Source organism: Meriones unguiculatus, chromosome 11, assembly GCF_030254825.1.
Source record: "Meriones unguiculatus strain TT.TT164.6M chromosome 11, Bangor_MerUng_6.1, whole genome shotgun sequence".
Lineage (NCBI taxonomy): Eukaryota > Metazoa > Chordata > Mammalia > Rodentia > Muridae > Meriones > Meriones unguiculatus.
The window spans coordinates 2,137,864-2,154,307 of NC_083359.1; the positions used below are offsets into that span (position 1 = coordinate 2,137,864).

At 57.8% G+C, this 16,444-nt stretch overlaps 2 protein-coding genes across 6 annotated transcripts; one reads left to right on the forward strand and one right to left on the reverse strand.

The window, feature by feature from the left end:
* The first annotated feature begins 1,639 nt into the window (after positions 1 to 1,639).
* Acadvl (acyl-CoA dehydrogenase very long chain) lies at positions 1,640 to 6,560 on the forward strand. 2 transcript variants are annotated; one of them, XM_021648116.2, is made up of 20 exons: positions 1,640 to 1,799; positions 1,866 to 1,938; positions 2,188 to 2,253; positions 2,338 to 2,410; positions 2,490 to 2,554; positions 2,647 to 2,781; positions 3,375 to 3,519; positions 3,630 to 3,759; positions 3,845 to 3,970; positions 4,218 to 4,416; positions 4,525 to 4,629; positions 5,000 to 5,086; positions 5,169 to 5,231; positions 5,313 to 5,414; positions 5,485 to 5,582; positions 5,657 to 5,729; positions 5,807 to 5,879; positions 5,962 to 6,034; positions 6,125 to 6,200; positions 6,273 to 6,560. In XM_021648116.2, the coding sequence occupies exons 1-20, from the start codon at positions 1,738 to 1,740 to the stop codon at positions 6,408 to 6,410; spliced, it is 1,962 nt and encodes a 653-aa protein (XP_021503791.1). In that variant the 5' UTR covers positions 1,640 to 1,737; the 3' UTR covers positions 6,411 to 6,560. The 2 variants fall into 2 exon arrangements, with proteins under 2 accessions (XP_021503791.1, XP_021503790.1); XM_021648115.2 differs by having other exon boundaries at positions 1,658 to 1,938.
* Positions 6,561 to 6,713: 153 nt separating this feature from the next.
* On the reverse strand, positions 6,714 to 15,994 carry Dvl2 (dishevelled segment polarity protein 2). 4 transcript variants are annotated; one of them, XM_021648114.2, is made up of 15 exons: positions 15,551 to 15,994; positions 11,704 to 11,773; positions 11,341 to 11,471; positions 11,131 to 11,228; positions 10,897 to 11,032; positions 10,532 to 10,622; positions 10,377 to 10,446; positions 10,161 to 10,300; positions 10,011 to 10,087; positions 9,333 to 9,400; positions 8,889 to 9,017; positions 8,520 to 8,651; positions 8,226 to 8,405; positions 7,785 to 8,003; positions 6,714 to 7,678 (listed from the first exon to the last, which is right to left on the reverse strand). In XM_021648114.2, the coding sequence occupies exons 1-15, from the start codon at positions 15,742 to 15,744 to the stop codon at positions 7,230 to 7,232; spliced, it is 2,184 nt and encodes a 727-aa protein (XP_021503789.1). In that variant the 5' UTR covers positions 15,745 to 15,994; the 3' UTR covers positions 6,714 to 7,229. The 4 variants fall into 4 exon arrangements, with proteins under 4 accessions (XP_021503789.1, XP_021503788.1, XP_060219397.1 ...); XM_021648113.2 differs by having other exon boundaries at positions 11,119 to 11,228; XM_060363414.1 differs by lacking the exon at positions 11,341 to 11,471 and having other exon boundaries at positions 15,551 to 15,689.
* Between the last annotated feature and the right edge of the window lie 450 nt (positions 15,995 to 16,444).

Below are 16,444 nucleotides of genomic sequence, written 5' to 3' on the forward strand. Positions count from 1 at the left end.
GAGAGCCGACCTGGGGGCTGGTGAGGACCAAGTGACAGAGCTTTGAGACCAAGCCACCAAACAGCCATCAAAGGCCCCACCACACATGCAGGCCTCCCCTCCAGAGACCCAGTTTTCACCTCTTGGTCTCTGGGACATCTCTCTTCTCTCGCCTTAATCTCCCTAATCCGCCAAGATCGAAGTTGAGCTGCCTTCTCCCTACCCTACGTAGTTGTAGGCAAGCAGAGCGCAGAGCGTGGCTTCCCTCTTCCACAGGCCCCCAGGTAGCACGCGGCTCCATGGAGTGTGCCTCCCCGAAGCCAGGCGTACCGTACCTACTTTCCTGAGTGGGAAAGAGGGTTTTCTCTAAAGTAGTCCCAGCAGTTTGGAAGAAATTTCAAGCTGAGCCTGACTTTCTTTCCCAGGGCTGACCACAGTGACAAATACAGGAACGGGGTTGGAGTCGGGATGGGCAGTGACATGGCTCACTGGGTAAAGGAACTTGCTCTCAAGCCTGGCATCAAGGACTCACATAAACCAGGCATGGTGGTGCACACCTGTAATCCCAGCACTCCGGGAGGCAGAGGCAGGAGGATCTCTGTGAGTTCGAGGCCAGCCTGGTCTAGAAAGTGAGTACAGGACAGCCAAGGCTACACAGAGAAACCCTGTCTCAAAACAAACAAGCAAAAAGACCATAGACTATTGAAAGCTGTCTGCTGATGAGGGCTTGCTTATGAGAGCGCACACACACGCAAACATTTAGATGAGGCTGGAAAGATGGCTCAGCAAGTAAGAGCCTTTGCTGCTCTTACAGAGGACCTGTGTTCAGTGTTCAGCGTCCCCATACATCTATCTGTAACTCCAGTTCCAAGGGATCCAATGCCTCCTTCTGACCTCGGTGGGCACCAGGCAGGTACGCCATGTTTGTGAATAGATGGTATACTCGTATGCATAATATTTAAAAACACAACAAACCCTTCAAACGCTAAAGAAATGCATATTGCTCTTCCAGTGGACCTGAGCTCTGTTCCCAGCACCGATGCCAGAGACTCACAATTGCCTGTAACTCCGGAGGACCCAGTGCCTCTGGCCTTTATAGGCGTTGCACCAATGTGCACGTTCCCACACACAAAGACACACATAATTAAAATAAATTTCTTGGGACTTCCGTGTTTGGAGTTTTTACTTTAACAGGGTCTGCGCGGCCTCAAATTCATGATGACCCTGATTCAGTCTCTCCCAGTCCATGAAAGAGATCAGTGGCCCCTACTACGTGCTTTTAGGAGCGTTTAGGTCTCACGTTCGGGAGCACGTTCCAGCTTGAGTGTGCCACCCCAAGGCCCTCCATTCGGAAAAGGGAATCACCTTCTGAACAGTTCAGGCCTCTGCACCTGACATTAACCTCACCTGTCCCCTCTAACTTGAGTAGGAAGTCCTCCCCTAGTCCACCTCCATCTCTCGGGCTGTAGCCACTTAAACTCCTCCCCCCTTCCATCCCCCTTTGGCGGATGAGACTTTAGTGCAGACCGGCGAGTTTGGGGGAGAAAAACAGATCGCTTGGAGATCCATCACTCTAGGTCAATGAGAATACCGGGACCGGGTGAGCGCCGGAACTTCAGCTCCCACCATGCCCTGGGACACGAAAGGCCACGCCCCCGCCGCGCAGTGCATTGTGGAGCATGAGTCAGGGCCCAGACACACAACCTTTGGGCAGGAGAGAGGAGAGGTCAGCGGTCAAGCCTTCAGCAGCGCTCGGACATGCAGTCAGCTCGGATGGCCCCGGGTGTGGGGGGACAGCTGCTGCGGCTGAGGGCCGGAAGGTCCGTATGTGGCGGGGTACAGAGGGTCTGGGGACCGGGGCAGGACTCAATCCCGACTCCTTACAGCCCGCGATCCGTGCTTCTGCGGCAGCCCCGGCCTACCTCTGCCCAGCGACATTATGCCAGGGAGGCCGCTCAGGTAAGTGATCTCGGATGGTGGAGACTGGCACAGAAATGGGAGTTGCCAGCTCACACTAGCCTGCGACCGACAGGGGTCTCTCTCTTCGTCCCAGTCACCCGGTGACAGCTCTGGCAGCAAAAGTAGGGGAAAGGGCAAGCCAGGGTGCCCTAGTGCAAAAAGTAGGGGGAAAGGCAGTTCCTAGAGGCAGCGCTTCGCCAACACACCTCAAGACCCATCTCCATCCAATCTATCTGGCCCTTCCCCCAGGAGGTCTTGGACAAGCCAGACACCCTCTCCTCTGATGCTGCCTCCAGACAAAATCCAGCCAAGGTGGTAAGTGACCCAGAAACTGGATCGATACTTAGGAGGCAGGAGACTCGCCCTAACTGGCCTGAAACCCTGTTCCTCCTTGCCCAGGAATCCAAGTCCTTCGCCGTGGGCATGTTCAAAGGCCAGCTTACCACTGACCAGGTGTTCCCGTACCCGTCTGGTAAGCAAAGGGCTCATTAGAGGCAGTGTGGGCAGGGGAGCCTCGCTGCCTGACCAGCCTCTTCCTTCCCATCCTGCAGTGCTTGATGGAGAACAGACACAGTTTCTTAAAGAGCTGGTAGGGCCAATGGCCCGGTTCTTTGAGGTACGGGATGACTGGGGAAGCCCCTCTTGGGGCGGGCAGACGTTGGGGTGCTTGAAGGGTCCCCTGAATGTGGGGTCCTGTTCCTTGCCTAGGAAGTGAACGACCCTGCCAAGAACGACTCCTTGGAGAAGGTGGAGCAGAGCACTCTGCAGGGACTCAAGGAGCTGGGGGCGTTTGGTCTGCAAGTGCCCAGTGAGCTGGGTGGTCTGGGCCTCTGCAACACCCAGGTGAGAGCACCCCTCGTCAATACCCCACACTGCTCTGGCTCTGGCTGCCTCACTACCAGGGCCAAGCAGATAGGCAGGGGCACCATCCGCTGGCCCTCTGTCTCAGCTGTGCACACACCTTCCCCTCAACACACAATCCACGTGCAGCCCGCCAGGACTGCGGACCCAACCCCCGTTCCTGAGTCTTTAGGGACCATGTGGCCAATGGGGTAGTAGGCAGTCTTCCCGTCAAAGGGCAGCTGGACATGGCGGCACATCCCAGCACACTGGAGGCAGAGGCAGGCAGATCTCCAAGTCTGCAGCCAGCCTGGTCCACATACCAAGCTAGCTGGACCTAGTGAGACTCTCAGAAAATCAAAAGATCTAGGACCTCGGATGTCCCTGCTACTGTTTCTCGGGGAAAGGATTCCAGGGCCTCATGCATGCTAGGCAAGCACCCTACCCTGAACTACACTCTCAGTCTGCCCGTGCCCTTTATGGTGGTGGAACTTTACTACACTGTTAGAGGGGGCCCAGGTCAGGCTCTGCAAGGCAGCTGCTACGCTCCTGCTGAAGGCAAGTTTAATGCAGATCCGATGCCTCCTCCCCTGCAGTACGCCCGACTGGCGGAGATTGTAGGCATGTATGACCTCGGTGTCAGCGTCACCCTGGGAGCTCACCAGAGCATTGGCTTCAAAGGCATCTTGCTCTATGGCACGAAGGCCCAGAAGGAAAAATACCTCCCCAGGGTGGCATCTGGTAAGACACCCTTCGGAGGCCTAGGGCCATCACAGGACTGCCAGGGTAGCACAAGAGGGGCACCCTTTTGATGGTCTTCATTCCAGGTAAGCCAGTTCTCTTCCCCACAGGGCAGGCTGTGGCAGCTTTCTGTCTGACAGAGCCCACAAGTGGGTCGGATGCAGCCTCCATCCGGAGCACGGCTGTCCCCAGCCCCTGTGGAAAATACTACACTCTCAATGGAACCAAGATCTGGATCAGGCAACCTTCCATTTCTTCTCTTCATCCCCATTCCCTGACTTCACTGTGCTGAAGCACCCAGACTCATCACCTCAATCTTCCACAGTAACGGGGGCCTGGCAGACATCTTCACAGTCTTTGCCAAGACGCCAATTAAAGATGCGGCCACGGGGGCCGTGAAGGAGAAGATCACGGCTTTTGTAGTGGAGAAGAGCTTTGGAGGGGTTAACCCGTGAGTGAGGAAGGGCACAGCTCCAGGTCCTTCAAAGCACATGGGCACTGCGGGTCACACTGGGGCTACCCACACGCAGGAGCCACAGGTGGGCACTTTGGTTCAGTGGGGACACACAGGGCAGCAGGGTAGAGGCAGAGCTCTAGGCTGCGGACACTGCCTGCATCCTCCATGGGCACTTCCCACCTGATCACGAGGACTGGAGCGGCCTCTTGTCCCACCTCAACTAACCTGCCCCCGTTTTCAGGGGTCCCCCTGAGAAGAAGATGGGCATCAAAGCCTCCAACACGACAACCGTCTACTTTGACGGGGTGAAGGTGCCATCAGAGAACGTGCTGGGACAGGTGGGAGACGGCTTCAAGGTGGCTGTCAACATCCTCAACAACGGGCGCTTTGGGATGGCCGCGACCCTGGCCGGCACCATGAAAGCCGTCATTGCCAAGGCGGTGAGTCCAGGGTCAGGCGGGGCTAGCCCGGAGCCGGCCTGCGCTCCCGCCCAGGCACTCACACTGCAGGCCGCAGAGCCACAGAGGGCCGACTTTGCCTTCCTTCAGGTTGATCATGCTACTAATCGTACTCAGTTTGGGGACAAAATCCACAACTTTGGGATGATCCAGGAAAAGCTGGCTCGGATGGCTATTCTGCAGTACGTGACTGAGGTATGGGCCTCCCGTGCCCTCCCTGGAGCCCTGTGGCTTTCTTCACAGCTGGGTCAGACTACAACCCCCAGCAGCACCTGGGGCAGTGGGTCTCCAGCTTTACACCAATGCCCTAGGGGATGCGAGGAGGCATAGTCAGTCAGGCCGGCTTCTGAGCTGCTGCTCTGTTCCGCGCTGCCCAGAGGGACCAAACTCCGATCTTGACCCACCCCTCAGAGTCTGAGGCCTGGAAGGCCCAATTTCCCAGATCAGAGGGCCAAATACTGACGTGTGACCTGACCAGGGGGTTAAAGTGAATACAGGGCTGTGAGGGAGGTCAGAGCGCATCTTACTGACCTCAGTGTTTCCCACGCCCACCACGCCCCCTCAGTCCATGGCTTACATGCTGAGTGCCAACATGGACCAGGGATTCAAGGACTTCCAGATAGAGGCCGCCATCAGCAAGATCTTTTGCTCGGTGAGGACCCAGGAATGGTGGAAGGGCAGAGCCCAGGTCCAGACCCCAGCCCTAAGCCGGCCTCATGTGGTTGTATCCTCAGGAGGCAGCCTGGAAGGTGACGGATGAGTGCATCCAGATCATGGGCGGCATGGGCTTCATGAAGGTATGAGGGTGCAGTGCAGCCCCGAGCACGCGCGGCCCAACAGCACAGGCCCTCCCAACAGACTTGTCTCCCCCGTGCCAGGAACCCGGGGTAGAGCGTGTGCTCCGGGACATTCGCATCTTCCGGATCTTTGAGGGGGCAAACGACATCCTCCGACTGTTTGTGGCACTGCAGGGCTGCATGGTAAGAGGAGGACAGTCGGGAGAGGAACTGTGAAGGGCACGGAGTCCTGACTGTCGGACCTCCTCCACAGGACAAAGGGAAGGAACTCACTGGGCTTGGCAATGCCCTGAAGAATCCTCTTGGGAATGTCGGCCTCCTGATAGGAGAGGCGGGCAAACAGCTGAGGCGGTAGGCGGGGGCCGGGTCTGGGGAGGGCAGGATGGCCCCGCAGCCGCTGACCAGCCATCTTCCGTCTCCTCCAGGCGCACAGGGATGGGCAGCGGCTTGAGTCTGTCAGGAGTTGTCCACCCAGAGCTAAGCCGCAGCGGGGAATTGGTGAGTGACGTTAAGAGCACAGCCCGCCGCAGTGGGCTGCCTGCCTGTCCTGAGCGCCGGGGCTCTTGTCTCTTCAGGCAGTGCAGGCTCTGGAGCAATTTGCAACCATGGTGGAGGCCAAGCTGATGAAGCACAAGAAAGGCATCGTCAGTGAGTGAGCTCGGGAAACCCCCTTGCCTCCTGCTTCGTCCCCTCCCTCATCTTGACAGCCCCGCCCTTATCTACCTGACAGATGAACAGTTCCTGCTGCAGCGGCTGGCGGATGGAGCCATTGACCTCTATGCCATGGTGGTGGTTCTCTCCAGGCGAGAAGGCAGTGGGAAGATGGGAGGTGTGGCCAGAGGGGCTGGGCCACACTCAGCTCACAACTGTCTCACCTTCCTGTCCCCTTCCAGAGCCTCCAGATCCCTGAGTGAGGGCTACCCCACAGCACAGCACGAGAAAATGCTCTGTGATAGCTGGTGCATTGAGGTGAGCCTTGCAGCTGCACGGTCCAGGCGGGCACGCGAGGCCCAGGCCTGACCCTCTCCTCCCTCTGCGCAGGCTGCAGCACGGGTCCACGAGAACATGGCCAGCCTGCAGTCCAAGCCCCAGCAGGAGCTCTTCCGTAACTTCAAAAGCATCTCCAAGGCCATGGTGGAGAGCGGCGGCGTGGTCACCAGCAACCCCCTTAGACTCTGAATACTCCCAGCCAGGCCCCAGCATCGCCCTGTGCCTTCTCTTATGCCAAAACACACGCCCCCCCCCCCCCCCTGGGGGACCTGGTTCTCCTTTTTCTTCTCTGGAGTACCTACTGCCTTAAGAATAATAAATTTTCTACCAAGTCCTCTCTCCACTGACCCTCACTGTCTTCTCAAAGCCCGCTTCCCTCCCGGCCTCCTAACAAGCTACCTCTGCTGCTGCCCTCACAGGGCCCTCTGTATGCCTCCCTCAGTCCCTCCTCTCCACTGCCTGCCTCCCGAAGAAAGGAGCCAGAGGCTTGGGGAGTTGGCCTCTACTGCTTTATTTGGTGTTTTATACAAGTGACTAAAATAAATAGAGTAACAAAGGCAGCTTACACAGTCCGGGCAAGTACACCACCCGCATCCTGGGACTGCGCCTAGGGTACCCAGGCCACCCTTCCTCTCCCCAGGTACCGTGACTACCACCCGTCCTTCATGTAACAGAAGACGAGGCAACCGGACGGAGGTGGTCCTATTATGGGGACAGGAGAGACCCAGGACATTTTATATGGAAGAATTTTTCATATAAAAGAGGAAATGTCTATTAAAAATACTCCCCAAAATATAAGAAAGTCTATTTTAACCCCCTCCAAAAGCTTATTAAAAAAATAAAGCTAAAATTAACCAAAGATCCCCATGTACCCCTGAGGAAGGGGCAGGACCAGGCCTGCTGGCGACAGTCACAGTGGCAGACACCTTTCGGCAGGCACCAGCCTCTAGGCTGCGCCCAGGCACCATGAGGAGCACCAGCACAGCCCCGACATGGCCTCAGGGCGGCCTACATAACGTCTACGAAGAACTCACTGGGGTTGCCCATGGCCATGTGGAAGCTCTGGCGGCTGGCCGTCAGCTCCGGGGGCACAGAGCCCAGGTCTCTGACCGGAGGGGCACCAGGGGGCTGCACTGCAGTGGAGACCGGGGGTGGGGGCGGGGGCATCATGACCACCATCATGGGATTGTAGGGGAGGGCCATGCCAGGGGGTGGTGCGTAGGGGTGGAGCCCCGGGAGTGTGCGGAGATTCGGAGCACCCCCTGCTGAGCCCCTGGAGGGAGGGGGGGCCCCATCACCAGCCCCACCCGAGTCCCCGCCCCGACGAAGGCTGCCTCCCCGGCTGGAGAGCTCCGACTCACTGCCACTGCCAGACTTGGACTCAGGGGCCCTTTCCTCAGGCCGCCCTGTGCGCCCTGCGCCCCCATCACTTCTCGTTGACCCACTGCTCCGGCTCCCTAGGGGGGTGGGTAAGCAAGGCTCAGCCAGAGCCTCTGGATTCCCCCGCCCTGTCCTGCCTCTCCTCTCCCGTGTGCCCTCCTTCTCTGTACAGAAGGGTCTTACCTTCACTGTGCTGGCTGCTGGCACTGCCGCCACCATAGGTATAAGAGGACAGCTCATGGTAGGGCGGGGGCTGCGGACTGTAGGGGTGGGAGGCTGGGTACTGGTAGGAGAAGGTAGGCAGCAGGGGCCAGGGGGTCGCTCCAGGAAGAGGAGCCAGGGTATCCTGGTCTGAGGCCCCACTGGAACCATCATTGTCATTCAGAGACAAGTTGACTAGGTCTGGAACAGAGGAAGAGAAGTCCCTGCTTACAGAGGCAGGACTCCTGGGTGATACCTGGAACCGGTTCCCCAGAGCCAGCCACCACAGGAAAGCAAGGACACCATGCTGGCGAAGACGCAGCCAGGGCCACCGTCACTAGCCAGTAATGCTTCCGCGAGATGCATGGCTCTGCGCTCACTCAGGGCCGGGGGGTGGCCACTGCAGGCCAGGCTGTGACTTACAGCTCTCACAGCCGCCACTCAGGTCCCCGAAGACATAGTAGCACTGCTCAGAGAAGGTGATCTTGTTGACCGTGTGGCGAATGAGCCCCGCCTTCAGCAGCCCGCTGGCATACTTCCGGGCCTCCCGGCGCTCGGGAAACCCTTCCACGTGATGGTACAGCCAGTCGACCACGTCTGAGCCTGAGAGCCACCACAGCGCGATGGTCATGTGGCCCTCCCAACCCTGCCCACGCCACACGCTGCTCCCGGCTCTCTTCTCCTCCCCTCCCCACACCACCCCACTCAGGGTTGTACCTAGAAAGGCATTTGGGATGGTGATCTTGAGCCACATGCGGTCCCGGACTTCTAGCCCAGACTCTGGCGCGGCCATGGCCTTGGTGACAGAGGCCATGTCCATGTGAACAGAGAGGCCCCGGCCTTCACAACCTGACAGAGGAGACAGCAGAGAACGGCCTTGGTGACAGAGGCCATGTCCGTGTGAACAGAGAGGCCCCGGCCTTCACAGCCTGACAGAGGAGACAGCAGAGAACTCTGGGGTGGCCACGGCCTTGGTGACAGAGGCCATGTCCGTGTGAACAGAGGCCCCGGCCTTCACAGCCTGACAGAGACAGCAGAGAACTGGAGAGAGGCCCACCCGCACAGGGGCAGGGGCCAGAGACTCACCGTCAGGCAGGGAGGAGCCGGACGTGATCGTGCTCATAGAAGAAGAGCCTGGGTAGGCCGGGAAGGTGCCAGTCAGCGCGGCGGAGTGTGACACCCAGGCTGCGGGGTCAATCGGCTGGATGGGTTCATCTGGTACAGAGTGGAATAAAATGAAGAGAGCACGCTGGCTACCACTCAGCCCGAGCAAACCAGCCCTGCTGCTCCAAAGCTAAGACTCCTGGCACCCTCCCTCCCAGACCCTGGGTCTCCTGACCCCCTCACCTCCCAGCTCCTCTCATCTCTTTCTTGAGGCAGGGCTGGCCTGGAACTCACTATGTAGCCCAGGCTGGCCTCAAACTTGTGGAGCTCCTGTCTTAGCCTGCCGAGTGCCAGGATTACCAGTGTGAGCCACCATGCCCAAGCTCCCCATTGTCTTAGCGTCAGACCTGTCTGAGCATCACTTACTTCGGGGCAGGGTGAAGTAGGCCTGGGGAGAGGGGTCCCAACACTTGGCCACGGTCAGCACGATGGGGCTGTGGACAGAGAAGACCAGTCAAGCAAGGACAGCGCAGAGGCCTCAGGACCAAGTGCGAGGATGAAGGGCATGAAGATGGAGAAGAGAGGGACATATGTAACTGGGCCAGAGAAATGGAGGGTGAAGGCTCACAGTGCGGTGACTCAGCACACGGCTGAGGTAAACCCCCTGCGGAGTGAAACAAGGGAGCACACGCTGTACGCTCATTCACAAGAAGTACAAACAGGTAACACTCAACCATCCTGCTCCAGGGTTCAGGCATGGGGGGGAAAAACCATGAAAGGTTTTCCTGACCGAAGAAGCCAAAGGGTAATTAGCGCCAGCGAGGAGGGTGGGAGTGAGCGGGAGCCAGCGAGGAGGGTGGGAGCGGGCGGGAGCACAGCAGTGGCTTTCCTGAGGAGGTTTAGGCTGGATGGCATGCATGGCCACAGAGGTTTCCGATTTTACTTTGTTCTGTGTTGTTCTGAGACAGGGTCTCACTGTGGAGACCTGGCTGGTCTGGAACTCACTATGTAGGCCGCACTGCTTCATGCCTGGCCTCACACTAGAATGGTGAAAGGACACTGAGGGGACTTAGGAGCGAGGGCCGAGGCTAGGGCGGCGCTCACCCGGGCTTGTGAACGATGTCTCTCAGCACCCGCACAGCATCGTCGTTGCTCATGTTCTCAAAGTTCATGTCATTCACCTGGGAGGGCAGGGCGGGTCAGGGTGGCGTGGGGGCGGGGCCCAGCCCGGGCAGCAGCCGGCTCCGGGCTTACCTGCAGAAGCATGTCTCCAGGCTCGATGCGGCCGTCGGCAGCCACAGCGCCGCCCTTCATGATGGAGCCGATGTAGATGCCGCCATCACCCCGCTCATTGCTCTGGCCCACGATGGAGATGCCCAGGAAGTTGTATTTCTCTGGAGAGGCCACGAGAGGACTAAGCCCCAGGAGCCCCAGAGGCTCTGTCCCCCCCCCAGCCAGGGCCCTCCGTACCCATGTTGAGCGTGACTGTGATGATGTTGAGGGACATGGTGGAGTCGGTGACGCTGCTGAAGGAGGAGGTCTGCAGCAGGGAGAGGAAAGGGGTGAGCAACCCCAACCACAGACAACCCGGCCTAGGGCCCCACCTCCCTGAGAAGAACCCTCACCCTCTCCATCCGTGGTGGCCGCTGCTTCCTTCGCCTCCGGTGGCGCTTGAGGAGGCGGGAAGCACTGCTCTGCTCCGTGGAGCTGCTGAACCTGACCACAATTGACAAAAAGGAGCTCAGAGATGACAACGGTGCTGGCTAGGGAGGAGGGAGAAGGATGCGGGAAGGATAGAGGAAGATGAGGAGAGGATGCAGGAGGAGGATGTGGGGAGGATGTGGGGAGGATACAGGAGGAGGATGCGGGAGGATACAGGAGAAGGATGCGGAGAGGATGGAGGAAGATGAGGAGAGGATGCAGGAGGAGGATGAGGGGAGAACAGAGGAGGAGGATGTGGGAAGATGGAGGAGGATGCGTCGGGCCATACCTGCTCATGGTGTCATCCTCATCTGAGTCTCCTAGGCTGGTGCTCTCCAGCTCGCTGGTCAGGAGGGTGGAGGAGCTCTCATAGCCAGCCAGGTGGCGCTCTAGCCTCGAGGGGCCACCAGGCCTATGGCCAGCAGCTGTGTGTGAACAGACTCTCAGAACGAGCTAAGGCTTGTCTCCTTTCCCAGCCTCCGGTCTCCCCGCCTCAGGCCCGTCCCCTCACCGCCATGCTCACTGCTGTCTCTCCTTCGAGGGCGTTCCCGTCTGACGGACACAACAGACTCGGTTTCTGTCTCAGGCTCTAGATTTTCATGGCTACTGGACACATTAGGGCTACACAGGTAGAGACAGTTTCCCACCAGTGTCAGGACACAGCACCAAAATCCTCAGTCTCCCCTCTCAGGGTTGGGCTGGACCCCGCTTCTCTGCCCTCCCATCGACTCACTGGAAGGATGGTGGCCTTGAGTCCCCAATGCCACTGGTCCTTTCTGGTGGCAGAGGGGGTAATGGCGGAGGTGCGGGGACCTCATGGGCCGGGGGAGCCGCCTCGGGCTGGGGGTTCTCTGACGACACTAGCTAGAGGAGTGCAAGGAGGGAAACATGGCTCCACTGCACAGCAGTTTAAGAGAAAAGACAAGGAAAAGGGCCAGAAAGGGGACCAGGTCCCAGAACCCGCAGAAAAGTCCAGAAAAAGCAGCGAGTACGGGAGGCTACAGAGGAGAAGGCTGAGGAACGTTCATGGCTTCCACAAGCCGGAGGGTGGGGGGGCAGTCTGCGGCTGGAAGTGCCTTGGTAACGTGTCCCTTACCCAAGAGACAACCCTTCCATTGAAGCACGGCAGGCGGGCACTGTCGTCTGAGATCTCTTCCTTCACCACCCTTCAAGAGAGCACAGCGACGAGTGAGATGCTAGCTGTGACAATGCAATTCCAACCCTTGGGAGGCCGAGGCAGGAGGAAGCCAGCCAAAGTCTCACACACACACACACACACACACACACACACACAGTGGATCTCCAAGTTTGAGGTTAGCCTAGTTTACAGCCAGGGCTACACAGAGAAACCCTGTCTTGAAAAAAGAGGGGGAGGTGAGGAAGACTAAACTAATCGCTCCCACCCCGAATCTGAAGTCTCCCCAACCTCCATTTTTAAAATGTATGTATGTACATGTCTGTGCGCATGGCTGTCACATGAGGGCGCTTGTGGAGGACAGAAGGTATCATATCCTCAGGAGCTGGGAGAAGAGGTCCATGCCCTCAGATCCTCCAAGCCAACTCTCCAGACCCAACCTGTTAGCAAGGGGGAGGACGCCCTCATTTTGTATCCTTGGCTGGCCTCAAGCTCACCGAGACCTGCCTGGCTCTGCCTCTTGACATTAATGGCATACACCACCAAACCTGGCTTTGCCAGTGCCCAGCAGGCACACCAGCATTGTGACAGCATCCATCTGCTGTCACAATGAAACAAACTATGTGCTTTCACATAAAAAGACAAAAACAAATAACAACCCACCTCCAGACTCTCCTTATTCTAGCCCTGCTCCAAAGACTTCTTCACACTTGATGGAAACTTTCAAAGACTGTGCAGGACAGTTCCCCAGCAGCTCCAAATACCTTCCTTAGCAGCCCTGCTTCCTCTGTCCTGCACATCTGTCCCACAAAAGCGCCAGGTCCTTGGCAATCCTCTGCTGTTCTAATTCACAGACAGACTTGCGGCCTGTGCTGGGTAACAATGCCCTTAAATGCAACTGTAACCCTCCACTCCGGAAAGGCCCCACAGCAGAGGAAGCCGGGCTTCCCACTGCCTCACCTCACTTCTGCTCAGCCTGAAAATGCCTAGGCTGCGGTGGCCACGGGTCCTCCTTGATGCCCACAAGTCATCAGCACTGCCCTGCACGACACGTGTCCTGAGTGAGCACCGCCCTGACACTTAGTAAGTACTTCCAAACGAGCCATTCTTTCTCATACACGATACCTTGTCAGGCCTGGAGAGCTGGCGCAGCGGCTGCGGGCACTTACTGTTCTTGCTGAAGACCCAGGTTCAGTCCCAGCACCCATGGCTCGCAACCGTATCTCCAGCCCAGGGGATCTGACTGTCCCTAACCTTCACAGACGTCAGGCATGCACACAGCGCACATAAACATGTGAGCGCAGGCAAAATGCTCACGTACAAAAAATTTAAAAGTCTAAGAGATAAAAACACGCCTTCCTGTGCAATTAACTCTAGCCTACCATGGTCGGGGGCCTCGGGTGTAAGACTCAAGGATACACCTTACAGCGCACTGTAAGTCTCCCAGCATAACCAGCCTCAGCATGGCGCAGCCACCCCCAAAACAAACAATTTTGTATCACTCTAATCTATTCTCTGCACTAGTAAGCCTCACTACTAAATGAAAACTACCAGTCGCCAGGAATTTACTGTGTGCTACTGCCTAAATTAACCATCTTACGCCATGATCATCACCATGCCACAGACGAAGAAATCAAAGCACAAAAGCTAAATAAATTGCCCAAAATTATAATGCGAAAGAAGAACCTTGATTTAAACCCGAGATAACTCCATAGATATTATCACTTTCTCCACATCGGACAATCTTTAACGAGAGTCCAGTTTGTTCAGTTCTGGCGGATGGAGGTGTCCAACCACAGGGGTTTTCCCAGGTGGCAGGTGACCTTTTTCTCCCCAGTACCCTGCTGGCCCTGCTTATGCCAACCCAGGACATCACAACTTAACGCAGTCTGAGCCTGAGGACACAGAAGGATCAGTCTCAACAACTACAAAAACTGCCTCATTACTCTGCCAAACTGACGGTCCCAGTCCAGCCCAGGATCACCCCAAAACAAGCCAATCTATTCTAGCCCGGGCCCCGTCTCCACACTCTGCAGCACCACTGACTGCAGCACCCCATGCCCTATACGTAATGGTACCCCCCCAAGTTGTTCCTACTTGTCGCTGTCTTTGACCTAAGAAACCCAGGTTTCGGGAGACCAACAAAGCTAAAGGATCTGAACACAGGGTCCTGCAGAGACTGATGCATCAACTTAGAACGGTGCATGGAAAGGACGGAGACCCCCTGCTCAGATGTAGCCGATCCGCAGCTCAGTCTCCATGTGGGTTCCTGAGTGAGGGGAGCAGGGGCTGCCTGATATGAACTCTGTTGCCTGCTCTTGGAGCACTCGCCCCTGGTGATGCGGCCTTGCCAGGCCACAGAGGAAGAGGATCCAGGCAGTCCTGACAAGACTTGATAAGCTATGGGCAGATGGCAGAGGAGAACTCTCCCTTTCAGTGGACTAGGGGAAGGGGATGGGGGGAACAGGGAAGGAGGGTGGGACTGGGCGGAGTTGAGGGAGGGGGCTTCAATCAGGGTATATAATGAAGGAATTATGAAAAAAGAAGGAGGAAAGAAACCCGGGCCTGGGGCAGGCATGCTGTCACCCTTACCTGACCCAGCACTCAGGCTGCGGACACGGAGGCTGTCACAGGTGCAAGGCAAGCTGCTCTACTTTTCCAGTTCTAGAAGACCCTGGCTCTGCACTTCAGAGCGCTGCTGCTCTTCCGCAGGACTGGAGCTCCATCCCCAGCACCCACAGGGTGGCTCACATGCCTAACTCCAGTCCCCAGAGATCTTCGGGTTTCTTTGAGCACCGTGTGCTTGTGGTGCAGAGACAAGCATGCATGCAGAACACCCCCCCACACACACAGAACACCTTTTCTTTACCTGCTTGTTTGGTTTTTCAAGATAGTTTTCTCTGTGTAGCCCTAGCTGACCTGGAACTAGCTCTGTAGATCAGGCTGGCCTTGAACTCAGAGATCTGACTGCCTCTGCCTCCCAAGTGCTGGGGATTAAAGGCATGCCACTTAAAACATCTTAAAAACAAAAATAAAACCCTCTAAACCTCTCCCCTTCCCGGCCAAAAAGGGAGGAGAGAGGGTAGAGAAAATAAGAACGCAGTAGAACTGAGAAGTGCGCAAGTTTTGCCAGGAAAAAATTTATTTCAAAACTGCCTAAAATATCCCAATAGGGCCCCTCTACATGATCACAGATTGCACCGTCCCAAAACAGTGAAACTACGGAACCTAACGAATAAGCCCAAAGAGCCTCTCCACAGCCCAGTCTGTAGGAAGACACCACATGCCCCGCATGCTGGCTCACGCTGGTTTAGCCCCGCTCTGGAGGCCGAGGCCCTACACGAGCTCCAAGCCAGCCTAGGATACAGAGAATGAAGCCCTGTCTCAAAACAAAAGAACAAATCAAAACAAGCAGACAGCAACAACAACAAAATTTACAGAATATTCCTTAATAGCCAGCGTGCAGATGCCTGAGAGAAGACCAGACTGCCAACAGATAGGTGGGAATCTGATCGCGGCACAGACTCGACTATCAATCACGGCTTCTGAGCCTCCGGGTTAAAATCAAGGAGAGAGAGTGGCCAAACACACCAGCGATCCCCATTGTCCAACCTAATATTCTCGCCTCCGGTTTGCTCACGTTCTGGTCAAGCTCCGTGTCTGCTCAGACGAGATCTACCCCCGCCCAGCACAACACGCTACGCTCCACCACAGGCCAGAAACACTGCAAGCTCGAGCGGTGCCCCTCATGTCGCCCCATCCGCTCCCGCACGCGCAGCGCCCTTACCAGCCTAGGCCTCGCGCTTACCCAAAATCCTGATCCATGGACTTGAAAAAGTACTTGGCGCCCGCGGGCCGCTGCAGGACGCTCTTGAAGTCGCCCAGCGTGATGCGCTCGGCCGGGACGGGGATCTTCACCAGGTAGGGAGTCTCCTCCTCGTCCAGATGGTAGATCACCTTCGTCTCGCCCACACCGCCGCCCCCCGCGCCGCTGCCCGCCATGGTCTCGCTCGCGCGCTCCCAGGCTCAGCCGCCCACCCAACGGGACGAGGCGCCCCCGCCGCGCCTGCGCACAGCCGCCAACCGCCGCGCGAGCGCCGCCGCGGCGGGCCCAGCGCGGGCGACGCGCCCGGAGGACGGCGCGGGGCGGCGAGAGCGCGAAGGGCCGCGGCGCGGAGCCCCCACTCCCCGAGCGCACGGCCGAGGGCCACCGCCACCGCCGCCGCCGCGATCGCTCTCCGCGTCCCCGCCCACCTCTCCCCACGCCACGTGACCCGAGCCCGCCCACTTTGCGCAGCCGACTGTCCCTCACGTGACTTCCCTGGGTCACGTTACCACGAGCTCCCTCTAGAGCCTCACGTGACCGCAGCCTTGAGCAACGGTCTCCAGCCCCGCAGGACCCCGCCCCCGAGCGTGGACACCCGCGGGCACCGTGGCCAGCGGGGCTCTTAGAATGCCGGCAGCCGGCTCCCACTTGGCGTCGCCCATGGCAAAGCTCCTCAGCTGCAACCCCTGCGGGGTGGAGGGACCACGGGGCCAGGCACTGATGGGCTTCAAACGGGGTCTCAAGGCATCCTTGCTAGCCTCAGCCCCTGAATTTTCCCTCTCCTCCCAAGTCGTGGGTCTACAGCCCTGGACCTTAAGAATGGGTTTCAGCCCCGACACCAGCAGCAAGACTCTGGCCAGGTTTCCCAAAGATCCC

What these genes read in the sequence shown, in the direction of transcription:
- Acadvl (XM_021648115.2), top strand. Translation starts at nt 1,738, where the DNA reads ATGCAGTCAGCTCGGATGGCCCCGGGTGTGGGGGGACAGCTGCTGCGG. An exon ending in GGAACCAAGATCTGGATCAG is followed by an intron (nt 3,760 to 3,844) that starts GCAACCTTCCAT and finishes AATCTTCCACAG; the next exon opens with TAACGGGGGCCTGGCAGACA. An exon ending in AAGCCGTCATTGCCAAGGCG is followed by an intron (nt 4,417 to 4,524) that starts GTGAGTCCAGGG and finishes GCCTTCCTTCAG; the next exon opens with GTTGATCATGCTACTAATCG.
- Dvl2 (XM_021648113.2), bottom strand. Translation starts at nt 15,744, where the DNA reads ATGGCGGGCAGCGGCGCGGGGGGCGGCGGTGTGGGCGAGACGAAGGTG. An exon ending in GACATCGTTCACAAGCCCGG is followed by an intron (nt 9,401 to 10,010) that starts GTGAGCGCCGCC and finishes CTCTGTCCACAG; the next exon opens with CCCCATCGTGCTGACCGTGG. An exon ending in CAGCAGCCAGCACAGTGAAG is followed by an intron (nt 7,679 to 7,784) that starts GTAAGACCCTTC and finishes CCACCCCCCTAG; the next exon opens with GGAGCCGGAGCAGTGGGTCA.